Raw genomic sequence first — 14,236 nt, 5'->3', positions numbered from 1 at the left:
ATATTATCATACCATACTCACAAATTTTTTTTATTTTTGAATAATAATATCACACTCACTATTATTATATTTTAATCTCATGTATGCTTATGCATCACGTATATCTAATAATTCGAAAGCTTAAATATAATATTTTGACCTGCATAATGATCAATACAAGACGAACATTGTCACGTGGATGAAATTCAGAAAACATAGCATTTCAAAGTTCTTATATTCCAGAAAGCCACAACCGAAGTTCTTCAAATTTTTCATACCATAAACAAATAAATTGGAGTAAGCACACGATCAATTCTTCAATATTGAGATAATAAATAAATCCACGATCAATTCTTCAATATTGAGAAATAAATAAATCCAATATCATTAATTTTAATATATAATCTATTTGCTTATTGATTCCCTCATATTCTTGAACAAGAAAAATATAACATATATTGCTCAAATATAAAGTCCGTTTCAATATGCGATCATATCTGGAGGAGTTTATATACATTCATAGGATAGCAAACTTTAAAATTATTAAAACATTCATTTGTGATAATCTTGTTTACTGCCTGACTTGGGTGAAACCTATCCCAGAAATAGTGTGAATCCCTATTCTTGCAAGGAATTGTGCGTCTCAAACAGTTGAATCTCTCGTCCTGACAGCAGCCCCTTCTTGTTTCAGTTAATCCTGTATTTTCATCAGATAGTTAAGCATCATAAAAATTTAAAAAATCCCATCAAATTACAAGAGTATACAACAAAAAAGTAATGAAATGGCATTACCATAACGATATGGATCATCGAGGATGTCCCGAGTTAAGTTATATACATTCGCAGTCATGAAATATGATCTCCTGAGAATAAAAGTCAAATGGCCCAGCTGATATTCCATCTGCTTATTGAAAAGTGTAACCATGTTGTTTACGTTCTCTGCACATTTGGCTTTTGACTTGAACTTTTCTACAAGCTCAGGGTAGCAGCCGATCCGGGATATTTGGAACACCACAAATTTTCTGGCACCAAGATTGTACAGATCCTACAAGATTTTTTATTTACAATTTATCATCAAACAATGGAGCATGCACCTGTTTTTTCACGGTGCACCAAACAACAAAATTACCGCTGACTGACTATTCCAAATTCATCTAGGCCTAAAAGGGAGACTGAGGAGCTCAAGATATAAACGAAGTACAGTACATAAAAATATACTTTTGAATCTCAATGAAGTTGGATGATTGACATTACCTTCAGATTTTTTCCAAGTTTTTTCGCAAGAAAATCTGCATATTCATCAGGTTTGTATAATAGACTGGTGTTGTAGCGATCAGGCTGCAAATAATTACCAAGGTAGTCATTGGTGCCAATATGAACGAGAAATACAGATTTCGCCAGGTAGTCATGCAGTGCTGCAGTATTTCTGAACTGGGCTCGCGTGTATTTGTCGGTGCTTTCCTGGAATAGTTTCACCTGTGAACTCATGTCCAAATTCTTACCCTGCATTATTAATTAATTTTAAAAATGAATTTTAAACAAATATAATTTGGGCAAGAACATATACTATATAATCATTGAATTAAGTGTGCACGCTATCTCTTACAAGATAGCTGCCTGTTTCAGGGAGAATTCCTGCGGAACTAGATGCATAATTGTAGCCACTAGTGGATTTGAGTCTGTCAATATGTTTAGTGCTGACGTATGGAAGTGCCAAGGGCAAATTAAGCATCTTATCTGTCAACGGAAACAATCAATTTATACATGCATTATTTTAAACAAGTAATCTCGAAGCAATGAGATGGGTGAGACATTGTCACATCACATGGGTCAGAAATTTGGAATGTAAAGTAACAATGTTAACAAAAATTCTATCTAGGACATTTTTAAAAAGGGGCGATTTGAAAAGGATGCACAGGCTTTGTGTGTTATCAATAAAGGAGGTCATGAGAGGACATTCTCTTCAAATGTAAGCCCCTGTCCCGGATTGTTTCTGGAATATTTTGGTGATCTGCAGGTAATTTGCTCACATTTTCTTGAAGCTAGATTTCAACATTAGTTTCTTTTTTTACTAGAATGGTAATTAGCAAATGATGAATAAGAAAACTTTCTGTTATTTCAAAACTTTGGCAACTCACCAAATAAATCCGCAATTGTATATCCATTTGTGAACCTTCCAGTGGCTGCTTGTCCCGGAAAATCTATTCCATTAGGTGGATAATTAGCAACAGCCCTGGTCTTTAAATTGTTGTTATTACCACCATCAACAATTGAATCTCCAAATATAAAGAGGGCCGGCGTCAATGGTTTTTGAGCTGCTCTCGTGGAAACAAACAGACATGGAAATGTACAGAGAACAATAAAATGTACAAGTCTCCTATCCATCTGTCTAGAAGACAAACAAAAAAGGAAAGAGAATCAGTTATTGTACTGACATTGGAATCAAAAGAACAGAAGACATATTCGTTATTTACTTGTACCGCTGAAATCAACAGGTATGGATGGATATTGACCGAAATATCTTTACCACCCAGACAATTAAGAGTAAATTCAAGCTTTTATGTCACATTAATGATGGCATTAAGTTACATAAATTGTTTAACGTTAGTTATTGTGAACGCTCCGCTCCATCACCCAAGACTTTGCTTTGCTCAACCAACGAAATTGGAAGGCATAAAAAGTCATTAACTTCGAGATTTAAAAGAAAAAGAAATAGCATATCAAAATAAAAGAAAATATTTGAGAAAATAATTGGTTAACTGATATAAGAAAATAAAAAAAAAATTAAAAAGAATCCCAGATTGAATTGCATAAAGGTGGAATGAATCATTCATACTCAACACCAATCCATGGGCCTGATTCATACTTTTTGTATCAAACGGTAGCGCAGGCAAGTCCAGGACCAGAGTAGCAAAGTGCCTATAAATGAATCCGCAAATTTTTAAACTTCTTCAAAACACTCCACCATCTTAATGGTATCAACATCAACGCATCCCAACTTTTTGGAGTTCTCCTCATCTGTTTTGTAAACTTGACATTAACCTAAATTAAATTGGCATGCCTTTCATCAGTTCTGTTTTCTACATGAAAAGAAGTAACCCGACCTTATTGTTATAACTTCATTGTGCAGACTGCAGAATACAAAACGACTTATTTAAATCATATATGATAAGTTAACTACGACAAAACATGCATATGAATGGCTAGATCAAACATCAGAAATGTGGAAAGCAAGTGGACTAAAAATTCACTGGTGTTCAGAAACAAATTTGAATGCAGAGAAAATGTTGCCATTCTATATCCTATTTCCTCCGTGGTTGAGCACAAGTGATACAAACCTAAATGATCCATACCTAATTATCTGCATTTTTCATCGGGAAGGGTGATTGATGATGATGATGACAACCACAGTAGGACGATATTTCAAATGATTCAACTCAGATAGAAGCCACATTTGATTGTCACAGCATAAAACTGAAACACAGATGCAAAATCACCAATTTGGTCAAAAGAATGGATCATGACCGCACAAATTTGTTGATCAAGACCAAGACCACCAGCTAACATCATTCGAACAAATTCCATAGCGTTCTTTACTAAATATCTTTTGCACAATCTATTGATCACAGCACTATAATCTCGGACCGAAATTTCAAACCCAGTTTTCAACCATTTGGTGGAATAGTAGCATAGCCTTTCGAGCATCTCCTTTGGCGCAATTTGCTTTTATAAGAGTGGTGTACGCAACTTTTGATAATCTGAAATTTTGGTCTTGGAGAGAAGAAAAGACTCTTTCAGCATCACACAAATTTCCATAGACACACAAACCGTTGATAATAATGTTATATGTGATATGATTTGGCTGAATGCCATTCTTAATCATATCATCATGTAAATGAAAAGCTCTTTCAAACTCTCGAGCTTTAAATAAATATTGAATCAAAGCATTATAAGAAGCTTGATCTGGAGAAAGGCCCTTGGCAAACATACCCTTGAAAACCTTGACAGCATCTTCCACCTTCCCTTGCCTACACAGCCCTTTCATAACTACAGGTGTAAGTTACTTGATTTGGCTCCACAGCATTTGCAGCCATTTCCTCAAGTAGTTTGAATGCAGCTTCTATATTACCCACATCACAAAAAGCGTTCATGATGGTAGTATATGTAATAACATTTGGCACCAAATCATGCCACTTTATGCTATTTAAGAATTGTCTGGCATCAACTAATTTTCCAGTCTTGCAGAATCCATTTATTAGGGAATTGAATGTGACTATGGATGGTTCAATCCCTCTCTCCAACAATTTTTGGTACAATAGTACAGCTTCTCCTACATTACCAAGATTTGCATATGTATCAACCATGATATTGTACAAGACAATATCCTGCATCAATTCTCTATCCTGTCAATGTATCAAAATAACTTCGTGCTTCAAATATTAATCCCTTCTTGCACAGTCCCAACAAAATAGATCGGTGCAGAAAACCATTTGAAGCGATTTCCTCAGTGCACATGTTATTAAAAAGTTGAACAGCTTGCTTAACTTCTCCCAGTTTACAAAGTCCATGAATAATCGCAGAATACATGAAAATATCTGGTTTCACACCAAAACTTGCCATCTCATAAAGCAATGCCAGAGCTTCAGCTATTCGTACCACTTTTACACAAACAGCTAAGTAGCACACGGTATGAGATACGATTTAACTGAAAACCCTTAGATATCATCGCCTCTCGAAGTCTGATTCCGGCTTCAACATTCCCTGTCTGGCAATGCCAACATAATAGTATTGTATCGGTCAGAAAATCAGGGTTTTGACCCTAAACGCAGCATTCTCTTTGTAATCTTCCAATCCCCATCCATCATACCAAGTAGATGAAACCCTTTGGCTATAATGTTATAAGTCACTTGATCAGGTTCCAATCCATGGTTCTCCATGTCATTTGTAAAGTCTAATGCTTCCTCCACTGAACCCGCAACACAGAGTCCATGAATGAGAATATTATAACTATATGCATCAGGAAGCAGTCCATTCTTGCACATTTTGCAGAATAATGATTTTGCAATATCCACGAACCCCAATCTACAGAAGCCTGACATAAGAGTATTATACGAAGCAAGACAAGGCTCCCCCTCTTTCCCTTCAAGATTGCATAGAAATGCAATTGCTTCATGAATCAAGCATTGCCTGCATAGCCCATCAAGGAAAATAGAATTTGTATACTCAGTTGGACCGCTCCCACTGGCCTTGATTTCATCATAAACATCCCAGATGATATCTGTGTGCCTCAAGTTGTGCAATAAACTATGGTATGTCATAATTGATGGTTGAATATCTAGGTCCTTCATCTTCCTGACGACGACAAGGGAATCAATGACCATATCAGATCTGGAATATGCAAGGGCCAACATATCCCAGACCAGATTGTTTGAATCCCAACACCTGAAACTTTTAAAAAGCAGCTCACAAAGTGGGGTTGCAGATTCAGAACCTGAAGAAAGCATAATGAATCAGGCAACAGAAAACATTAGCAATGAGTATGTTCTCCGATTCGTGTTGAACCAAATTTGATACCCAACAGCAAAAAATAATATATCATATAGGAGAAGACGATACATAGATACAACTGTTCTTTGATCTAATAATATAAAATTTCACTGAAAACAAAAACAATAATGTAATTTACTCATTCACTTCATCTCGATTGAATAAATCCAAACAAATGTCTAACAGGCAAAATTGGATGCGACAGGATGAAATTGCTTACCCCCATCCAAGCATTGAAATGATATGCACTCGAAAACTTGTTTCCAGGCTCCAGCCATTTTTATTCATTTAAGAAACAAAGTATACAGCCACAAAACTGTATACAAACCAAATTTTCTGATCCAGATTTATTTAAAATTCACGTTCAAAGATTTTCTTGTATTCTCACTCTAACAACCTCTTAACTGTAAGCATACGGAAGGGAAAATACTTGAACATCTTTCTAAAACCAAAATATTCCAAGCTTCATGCTTCTTGTTGTTACATCTCTAATTTTTAAACCATCGGTCCATCATATCAATCAAACCCATGACACAGACTCTATACAGGAACCCCGAGCCAGAACTAACAGAATGAGAGCAAATTTAAATCCAATCAAACACTCGATTTTTCCAGTAAATATCACAACCTTTGACATACACAAAAGATAATCACATTGAAAATAAGAAAATCCAAAATTCTTCTAGACAAAAGTCTCCAATTAACCATGATAATAATGTTTCCCAAACATCAGATAAATCACATTAAAACTTTAAGATGATTTGATGAAAAATGTTTCCTGGATTCAGAAATCATAGTTGTCAAAGAAAACGGAGTCCGAAAGTTAAAATATTGAGTTTCATATACTTACCGAAATATTACGTTTCGAACTGAATTTTAAATTTTAATTAAAAATAATCTAAACTCATGAGAACTCTAACTCAAATCAAACGCCAACCGGAAGTTCATAATCAATAATCACACGGAATACCACACATGTATCAAAAACTCTCGAGGTGCGTCAAGTACATAAAACTCTAAAGCATCTTTTCAGCAAAGAAAATGACCCGGTGCGCATTACCTTCATCTTGAACCACCCGCAGTAAATGGCAGCGAAGTCCACGCAGCCGCTTTTTTTCCGCCAAAAGGTGCGCGACAACAAAACGCGAGCTTCGTGAGTGCTTAACCCCGAGCTCATTTTGGAGGAAAAAGAAAAACCCAATCGCATTTTCTGAGTTCTGGAAACTAGCATTTCTGCACAATGGTGTCTATTTCAGAAGGCTCAGCTTAAGAACTTCGTTCTTGAAGAAAATGTTGTGCCTGAAGGAGTTGAGAAAGAATTTACCACGGTATTGAGAGTGAGATTGAAATTGAGTGAGGACTCGCCATATGACGTCGTTCTCCGGGAACTCCGCCAAGTCAGCAACGGCGGAGATAGTTGAAGAGGGGATATGGGAGAAGATACTCCGGGGAAGTAGACGATGTCGAATGGCGGGTGATCGGAACATCGAACATCGTGGTACTCAACGGGTGTGAGGGGTTTGGGACGTAGGGTTTAAGCTTCGTGACCATTTTCCTCTTCTTTGACCCCTTGTCCAAGGTCGTAACTTGGATATAATAGTAATTTAATTCACTTATTTTTCACCTACAATGTTTTTAAAAAATGGAAAATATATGTCTACGTGCACAAGGATATGGAGAATGGATGTAATCCTATCAAATAAATTATTATTATTTTGTTTGAATGATTTAGCAATCAATCGTGCTTTATATTTATCTGTATATTCATATTTTTTATATTTTCGTTGAATTCACTTGTATCTTAAAATTTTATATCCCGAAAACAGATCAACCAACTATCAACTATCGAGTTTAATTATACGTACTGGAATTTATCTCATTGTTGATAGCTTATTTCAGAGAATGAACTTCTGGACTGATTACAACTTCTTGAAAAAATTTTGATTCATTATCTAAAATGTATGTTAGAAAATCAAGATAAAAAGACTTCACTCTTACCTTTTTACAATGCCTTGGTTCTTCATTGCCTTAAGGGGGACCAATTGTAGCTTTATATGTATGTTTGAATTACTTGTTTTCTTTATTTACAAAAAAACAAAAACAAAAAAATTAAATAATACATTATTCTTCGATTATATTCTCATTCATATATTTATTTCAATAATTTCTGACTTGCGCACTAGAAAGCGATATTCACTACTATGATATGCTGATCAAATGAAAATTTAGTCATTTGTTTTAAGTCTGATTTCGATTTCTTTTGGTTTAAATACTTTTACTTCAGTCAAATACCCCAAACTATGAGGTATTTGTAAGATAGTTTACGAAATTTCCATAGTTCATATGCAACTTCATCTTTTCTTTTGTGTAGTGTCTTATTAAGAATGCGGTTTGGAGAAACTTCATCTTTCCATTATTTCCATTTTTACTTTTTACTTAATTTTTTCATGTTTTTAAAAATTATATTATAATTATTTCCTTTTTTGTTTTCGATACGAGCTGATGAGCTGTATTTTTTGAATTCCAAATACACGATTTTTTACATATTCTTTCATTACTTCCTCACAATCTGGTCCAGATTAGCCTTGGAGGTTGAATTAAGGAAAAAAGGTTTCAATTTCTTTTATGTTGAAGGAGTCTAATATAATATATCTGAAGATACACGATTCAACTCAATCTGAGTTGAATTTTAGTGCATTTCAGTTTCTTAGATCACTGTGTAAATTCGAGCAATATTCAGTTTCTTTTATTCTGCAGTGATGAACTTTTCCAATTATGTCTGGACATATGAAACTTGTTCATGATTGTTTATCCGAGTTCTGAGCAAGCATCCAGTTCTACGTGATTCGAAACACCAAGATTTTCTGAGGAAATATTTTCCTATTCATGTTTTTTTTATGGTTTTGTCTGATTTTCTTGATATCTTTCATTTGGGCATTCCACCTATGACGTTTAAAAACTACCTACTTTCTGGGGTGATTTTCCCTCTCACTATAGAAACCAACGGATCCTTCTGAGCCTGTTTTTTCACTCAGACTTAATCGATGCACTAATGTAATTTTTCCATGATGGTTTGCTTTGTTAAATCTTTGAAGTTTTCTATCTTCAATTTTGTTTATTTGTCGAACTTCCTGAGTCATTGATGTGAGGATAGCCGATTCGGATGTAACGTGACGAGCTAGAAAAACAGACTACAATTATCTGATCAATGATTCTGGTTTTATGAACAACAAAATTCATTTTCAGTCTTTTGGTTTTGTTTCCTTTCTTCTACCGCGAAGCTCCCCATGATGGTACTATATAAATTTTGTTTCAGCCTTATCTGAACAGTCAACTGTTGAATTTTTTTTCGATTTTGAGGGAGTTTAGCGTAAATGACTCTCTCACGTACATTGTTATAAGAATTATTTCACATTTATAGATTATGCTTTTGAATTATATAATATATATATATATATATATATATATATATATATATATATATATATATATACAGTTTTGTTATCCTGCACACCCACCGTGCACACCTCCGTGAGCACCTATGAGGTGTCACTCACCCATTGGATGCGCAATTTTTCTATATTCCATCACATCCAATAGGTGAGTGACACCTCATAGGTGCTCACGGAGGTGTGCACGGTGGGTGTGCAGGATAACAAAACTGTATATCAGTTTTGTTATCCTGCACACCCACCGTGCACACCTCCGTGAGCACCTATGAGGTGTCACTCACCCATTGGATGCGCAATTTTTCTATATTCCATCACATCCAATAGGTGAGTGACACCTCATAGGTGCTCACGGAGGTGTGCACGGTGGGTGTGCAGGATAACAAAACTGTATATCAGTTTTGTTATCCTGCACACCCACCGTGCACACCTCCGTGAGCACCTATGAGGTGTCACTCACCCATTGGATGCGCAATTTTTCTATATTCCATCACATCCAATGGGTGAGTGACACCTCATAGGTGCTCACGGAGGTGTGCACGGTGGGTGTGCAGGATAACAAAACTGTATAATTGCGCATCCAATGGGTGAGTGACACCTCATAGGTGCTCACGGAGGTGTGCACGGTGGGTGTGCAGGATAACAAAACTGTATATCAGTTTTGTTATCCTGCACACCCACCGTGCACACCTCCGTGAGCACCTATGAGGTGTCACTCACCCATTGGATGCGCAATTTTTCTATATTCCATCACATCCAATAGGTGAGTGACACCTCATAGGTGCTCACGGAGGTGTGCACGGTGGGTGTGCAGGATAACAAAACTGTATATCAGTTTTGTTATCCTGCACACCCACCGTGCACACCTCCGTGAGCACCTATGAGGTGTCACTCACCCATTGGATGCGCAATTTTTCTATATTCCATCACATCCAATAGGTGAGTGACACCTCATAGGTGCTCACGGAGGTGTGCACGGTGGGTGTGCAAGATAACAAAACTGTATATCAGTTTTGTTATCCTGCACACCCACCGTGCACACCTCCGTGAGCACCTATGAGGTGTCACTCACCCATTGGATGCGCAATTTTTCTATATTCCATCACATCCAATAGGTGAGTGACACCTCATAGGTGCTCACGGAGGTGTGCACGGTGGGTGTGCAGGATAACAAAACTGTATATCAGTTTTGTTATCCTGCACACTCACCGTGCACACCTCCGTGAGCACCTATGAGGTGTTATTTCACGTACAATTGATATCCAACTTTATCCGAGTTTATTAGATTTCTTTTTTGATGATATGAATTCGAACATTAAGTTGTGTATTTTAGGTGGGCAAAAACTTGTGTGAGACGATCTCACGGGTCAAATTCTGTGAGACGGATCTTTATTTGGGTAATACATGAAATAATATTGCTTTTTATGCTAAGAGTACTACTTTTTGTGGTGAATATGGGTAGGGTTGACCCGTCTCACAGATTGATATCCATGAGACGGTCTCACATAAGACCTACTCTTTTAGGTGATCCTGAAATATGGCAAATATCAATTTTTTTCAATATGCAGTTTTAATCTATATGAAGTGAATGGAATTTAAATACTATCTTTATGTCATTGTAACCGTGTTTTTAATCACTAGACCATTTATATGCGTTGCAAAAAATATTGTAAAGTAATTAAATATTTTATGTAAATATCATATATATAAATTTAAATTTTATGGCAAACACTTACATAAATGTTTTGCAAGAGTTTTGATATCGTCAATATCCAATACGGGTGGTGCTACATGAATAATATTAAATTTAAGAGTAGAAAAAAAATTATTTTATAATTTATCTTCATATGAAGCAAACCAACAAGTATTTTTGAGATATTAAAATTTTATTTGTTTACAAAAAAATGATTGGATTTGGTTTTTTTAGAGGGAAATCGAAATTTTATAATATTATTAAAGTAATTGTTACGGATAATCTTCTCTAAAAGAAAATTAAATAGGTACAGGTAAATATTATTAATTTATTTTTAGTGTAAATAACAATCTAAATATTTGATTATCTTCTAAATTCATAGATAAAAATAAACTTTTTCTTGCAAATGTATTGTGAGTCTCGAATCCTAATTTTTTTTTGGAATTATATCGGGTTTTTAATATTTTACATCTGATTAATACTATATCTATGTATTTTATTATATATTAGCGATTTTTGGTGCGATGCATGCATTTTTATTAATTTTTTTTTTTGTAAAATTTAATAATATTGTAATTTTTTTTATTAAGTAGAAATGAGTAAAAAAAAGGCTAATAGAAATGAGTAGAAATATTTGTGTCATAAGGCATAGACAATTATTTATGTTATAACATTCATTATCTCATCAAAAAACGAGTGTATCATGTACATATTATATTAACACTTCTAATTTCAACATTTATTTTAACAATAACACATTATTTGTGAGTCTTATTGTAATGCCCGGGAATTTAATCCTGTTAATATGTAATTATTGATTTATAATTTGATATGATTACGAAAGGATTAATCGGGACATGAAATACAAGTACGTGTGAAAAGTGTGTGTTTATGTGCGAAGGATTCACGCACATGCGCGAGTCAATGCGCGCACATGCGCGCAGCGTCCAGAGGAGTTGGCGCACATGCGCCGAGTAAGTCGCGCACATGCGCGCAGCGGCCAGAGGAGTTGGCGCACATGCGCCGAGGAATTCGCGCACATGCGCGAGCCTGCCGAGGAGTGATGGGCGATGACCAGTAGGTCTCGCGCATATGCGCCGGTAGTGTCGCGCATATGCGCGAGACATGCAGAAGGGCAAATCGCCACTTGGCTTTGCGCATGTTCGTGTATATATATATATATATATATATATATATATATATATAGAGCAATGAAAAAGGGGAGCAAAAATCGAAAAGTTCAGAGGAAATATTGCTTCGTGATTTTAGAAATTGATTTGCGATCAATTTGTCCGTTAGATTTTAAATCCGAGTACAGCACCGTGTTCCTATCAACACAGGCTACAACTTGACGTAAGTTTCGCTATGTTTTGACATGTTTTGAAATTAAACTATTGTCAGAATTGAATAGGATTCATATATGATATTCTTGTCATGTTAGACATCATAGAATCGAAGTCAGATTAAAGAACTGACTGGTTATGTAATTGTTATGATTTTCGGAGTCGATGTGACTGAGAATTCATATAAGATATGTATTGTTATTGAGATTATGACTGGTATCGATATTGATTATGAGTTCTGATATTATATCTGTGATGTTCGGACTGACGGGGTTATTGAGACAGTGTTGTTATGCCGTCGAAACATCAGTTGATTGAAATTGATCAGAGTCGGTATTGATTTAGATTGTATTGATATACCGTATGTCGATTGACATTGATCAGATTGTATTGTGATTTGATATTGATCAGAACAGGTATTGAATTGAATTGTGTATTGATATTATACCTATTCAACTGTTATTACCAGATTGGGAATGGACCGAGATAGAGTCGGGACTTCTTCTTCTTCTTCTTCGTCAGACCGAGAAGATAAAGGTATAAATTAATGTTGAGTTGGGATTGCACAACTCGAGGGAGGTTTGACTCGAGTTTCCCTAAATCACATACTTTACCTTATTGCATTGATATTTGCATTAAGTTGATTGATGTACTTGTTCTCTTGATATTAGATGACAGGTATTAGACGAGTTATCTTGTGACAGAAATGCCGGATAGTGGTGGTATCGCCACGACACATTGCACGATGTCTCAAGATAGGATATTGGCGATAGAGCTACAGTCCTTGACGGTTAGGTCAGGACACTGGATGTTTGGTTATATCGAGTAATGGAATCTATTACGGAATTCGATATAGGAACACCATATTTGGTTATATCGAGTAAAGGGTATTGGAATTCTTCTATTACGGAATTCGATATAGGAATACCAGGGCACTGGTTATATCGAGTAATAGAGATTATGGTTCCATCCTTTACGGAATTCGATATAGGAATACCGCATCTGGAAACCGGGATCCCTAGACTAGGATTGAGTCTAGTCTAAAACGTAGAGTCACTAGCCTGAGTGACAGCTAGATTGAATGGTATTGAGTAATACTGATTTATGTGCCTGATATTGGTATATGCTTAGAATAGGAATTATTCTTGATATTGAATTATGTTCCTGATATTGGTACATGTTTAGAATAGGAATTATTCTTGATATTGATTTATGTTCCTGATATTGGTACATGCTTAGAATAGGATTTATTCTAGATATTGAATTATGTTCCTGATTAGGGTACATGTTTAGAATATGATTTATGCTTGTTATTGATTTATATCATGATGTTGATATAGGATATGAATTTGGTTATATGCTCTTATATGATTACATGATTGCATGTATACATGATTTATATTGGGATATTTATATCTCACCGGAGTTATCCGGCTGTTGTCTTGTTTGTATGTGTGCATGGCAACAGGTGGGTTAGAAGCGGGGTCAGGACAAGAATGAGGCTGGACTAGATAGCGTGGAGATTCGGACTCAGAAGCAACTTAGGATTCAGCACTGACATGTAGTTGAACCTAGTTGGATTATTGTAGATCATACAATAATTGTATGTTATGTTTAATATGTAATTTGAATTTAATTACATTATGTTTCCGCTTTGCATTATAAAAGAAAAATTTTTAGACCCTGTTTATACTAATTGATAATTAGTCCCAATAACGATTGAGGAATGAATTAGCGTCCGGGTCCCCACACTTATCGTCCAATCATTCAATTTCTCATATTTTTGGATAATTCATGAAATTTCTTTTGAAATTTTTGAATAATTCACTACATTTCTAAAAATAAACACAATTATTTTCTCCATTTCGAAAAAAAAAGATTTAAAAAATTAATATTAAAAATTAAATTGAGATGATGAAATATGAGAGAGAAGATTATTGGAGTTATTTATGACATATAATGATATGTCTGAATAATTGAAATAATTTGTGAAAACCAGTGAATATATGCATATGAAAAACTGTTTTTTAAAATTAAAATAGCTGTTAAGTCGTCGTCGTCTATTTTTTTTTTAAATAATTTCAAACTTTCAAAATTTTTAGAATAAAATATGATAATTTTAGATTTAAACAGTCGGATAATTTTTTTATAAAAATGGAAAACATTTTTTTTTAAATAAAAAAGGGACATGTTAGCTTTAGCTTTAGCGTTCAAACATATTAACG

At 35.0% G+C, this 14,236-nt stretch overlaps 1 protein-coding gene, 1 non-coding gene and 1 pseudogene across 5 annotated transcripts; 1 reads left to right on the top strand and 2 right to left on the bottom strand.

The window, feature by feature from the left end:
- Positions 1 to 423: 423 nt before the first annotated feature.
- Positions 424 to 3,474, bottom strand: LOC140840896 (GDSL esterase/lipase 7-like). Of its 4 annotated transcripts, none has more exons than XM_073208051.1 (6): positions 3,333 to 3,474; positions 2,118 to 2,368; positions 1,586 to 1,716; positions 1,234 to 1,482; positions 772 to 1,024; positions 424 to 676 (listed from the first exon to the last, which is right to left on the bottom strand). In XM_073208051.1, the coding sequence occupies exons 1-6, from the start codon at positions 3,344 to 3,346 to the stop codon at positions 471 to 473; spliced, it is 1,104 nt and encodes a 367-aa protein (XP_073064152.1). In that variant the 5' UTR covers positions 3,347 to 3,474; the 3' UTR covers positions 424 to 470. The 4 variants fall into 4 exon arrangements, with proteins under 4 accessions (XP_073064152.1, XP_073064166.1, XP_073064158.1 ...); XM_073208065.1 differs by having other exon boundaries at positions 425 to 676; positions 2,118 to 2,364; positions 3,333 to 3,454; XM_073208057.1 differs by lacking the exon at positions 3,333 to 3,474 and adding an exon at positions 2,846 to 2,983 and having other exon boundaries at positions 425 to 676.
- LOC140809585 (uncharacterized) lies at positions 3,412 to 7,550 on the bottom strand (annotated as a pseudogene).
- A 1,113-nt stretch (positions 7,551 to 8,663) lies between these two features.
- LOC140815376 (small nucleolar RNA Z155) lies at positions 8,664 to 8,737 on the top strand. Its single transcript, XR_012114365.1, has one exon. It is a non-coding gene; the product is annotated as a small nucleolar RNA Z155 (small nucleolar RNA).
- The last annotated feature ends 5,499 nt before the right edge of the window (positions 8,738 to 14,236 follow it).

Source organism: Primulina eburnea, chromosome 1, assembly GCF_022965805.1.
Source record: "Primulina eburnea isolate SZY01 chromosome 1, ASM2296580v1, whole genome shotgun sequence".
Classification (NCBI taxonomy): Eukaryota; Viridiplantae; Streptophyta; class Magnoliopsida; order Lamiales; family Gesneriaceae; genus Primulina; species Primulina eburnea.
The sequence above is the reverse complement of the archived record's forward strand: the minus strand, read 5'-3'. Positions and strand labels throughout refer to the sequence as shown.

Coding starts and splice junctions, on each gene's coding strand:
- LOC140840896 (XM_073208051.1), bottom strand. Junction 1,717..2,117: donor TACAATTGCGGATTTATTTG/GTGAGTTGCCAA, acceptor TTCCGTTGACAG/ATAAGATGCTTAATTTGCCC. Junction 1,025..1,233: donor AACTTGGAAAAAATCTGAAG/GTAATGTCAATC, acceptor AAAATCTTGTAG/GATCTGTACAATCTTGGTGC.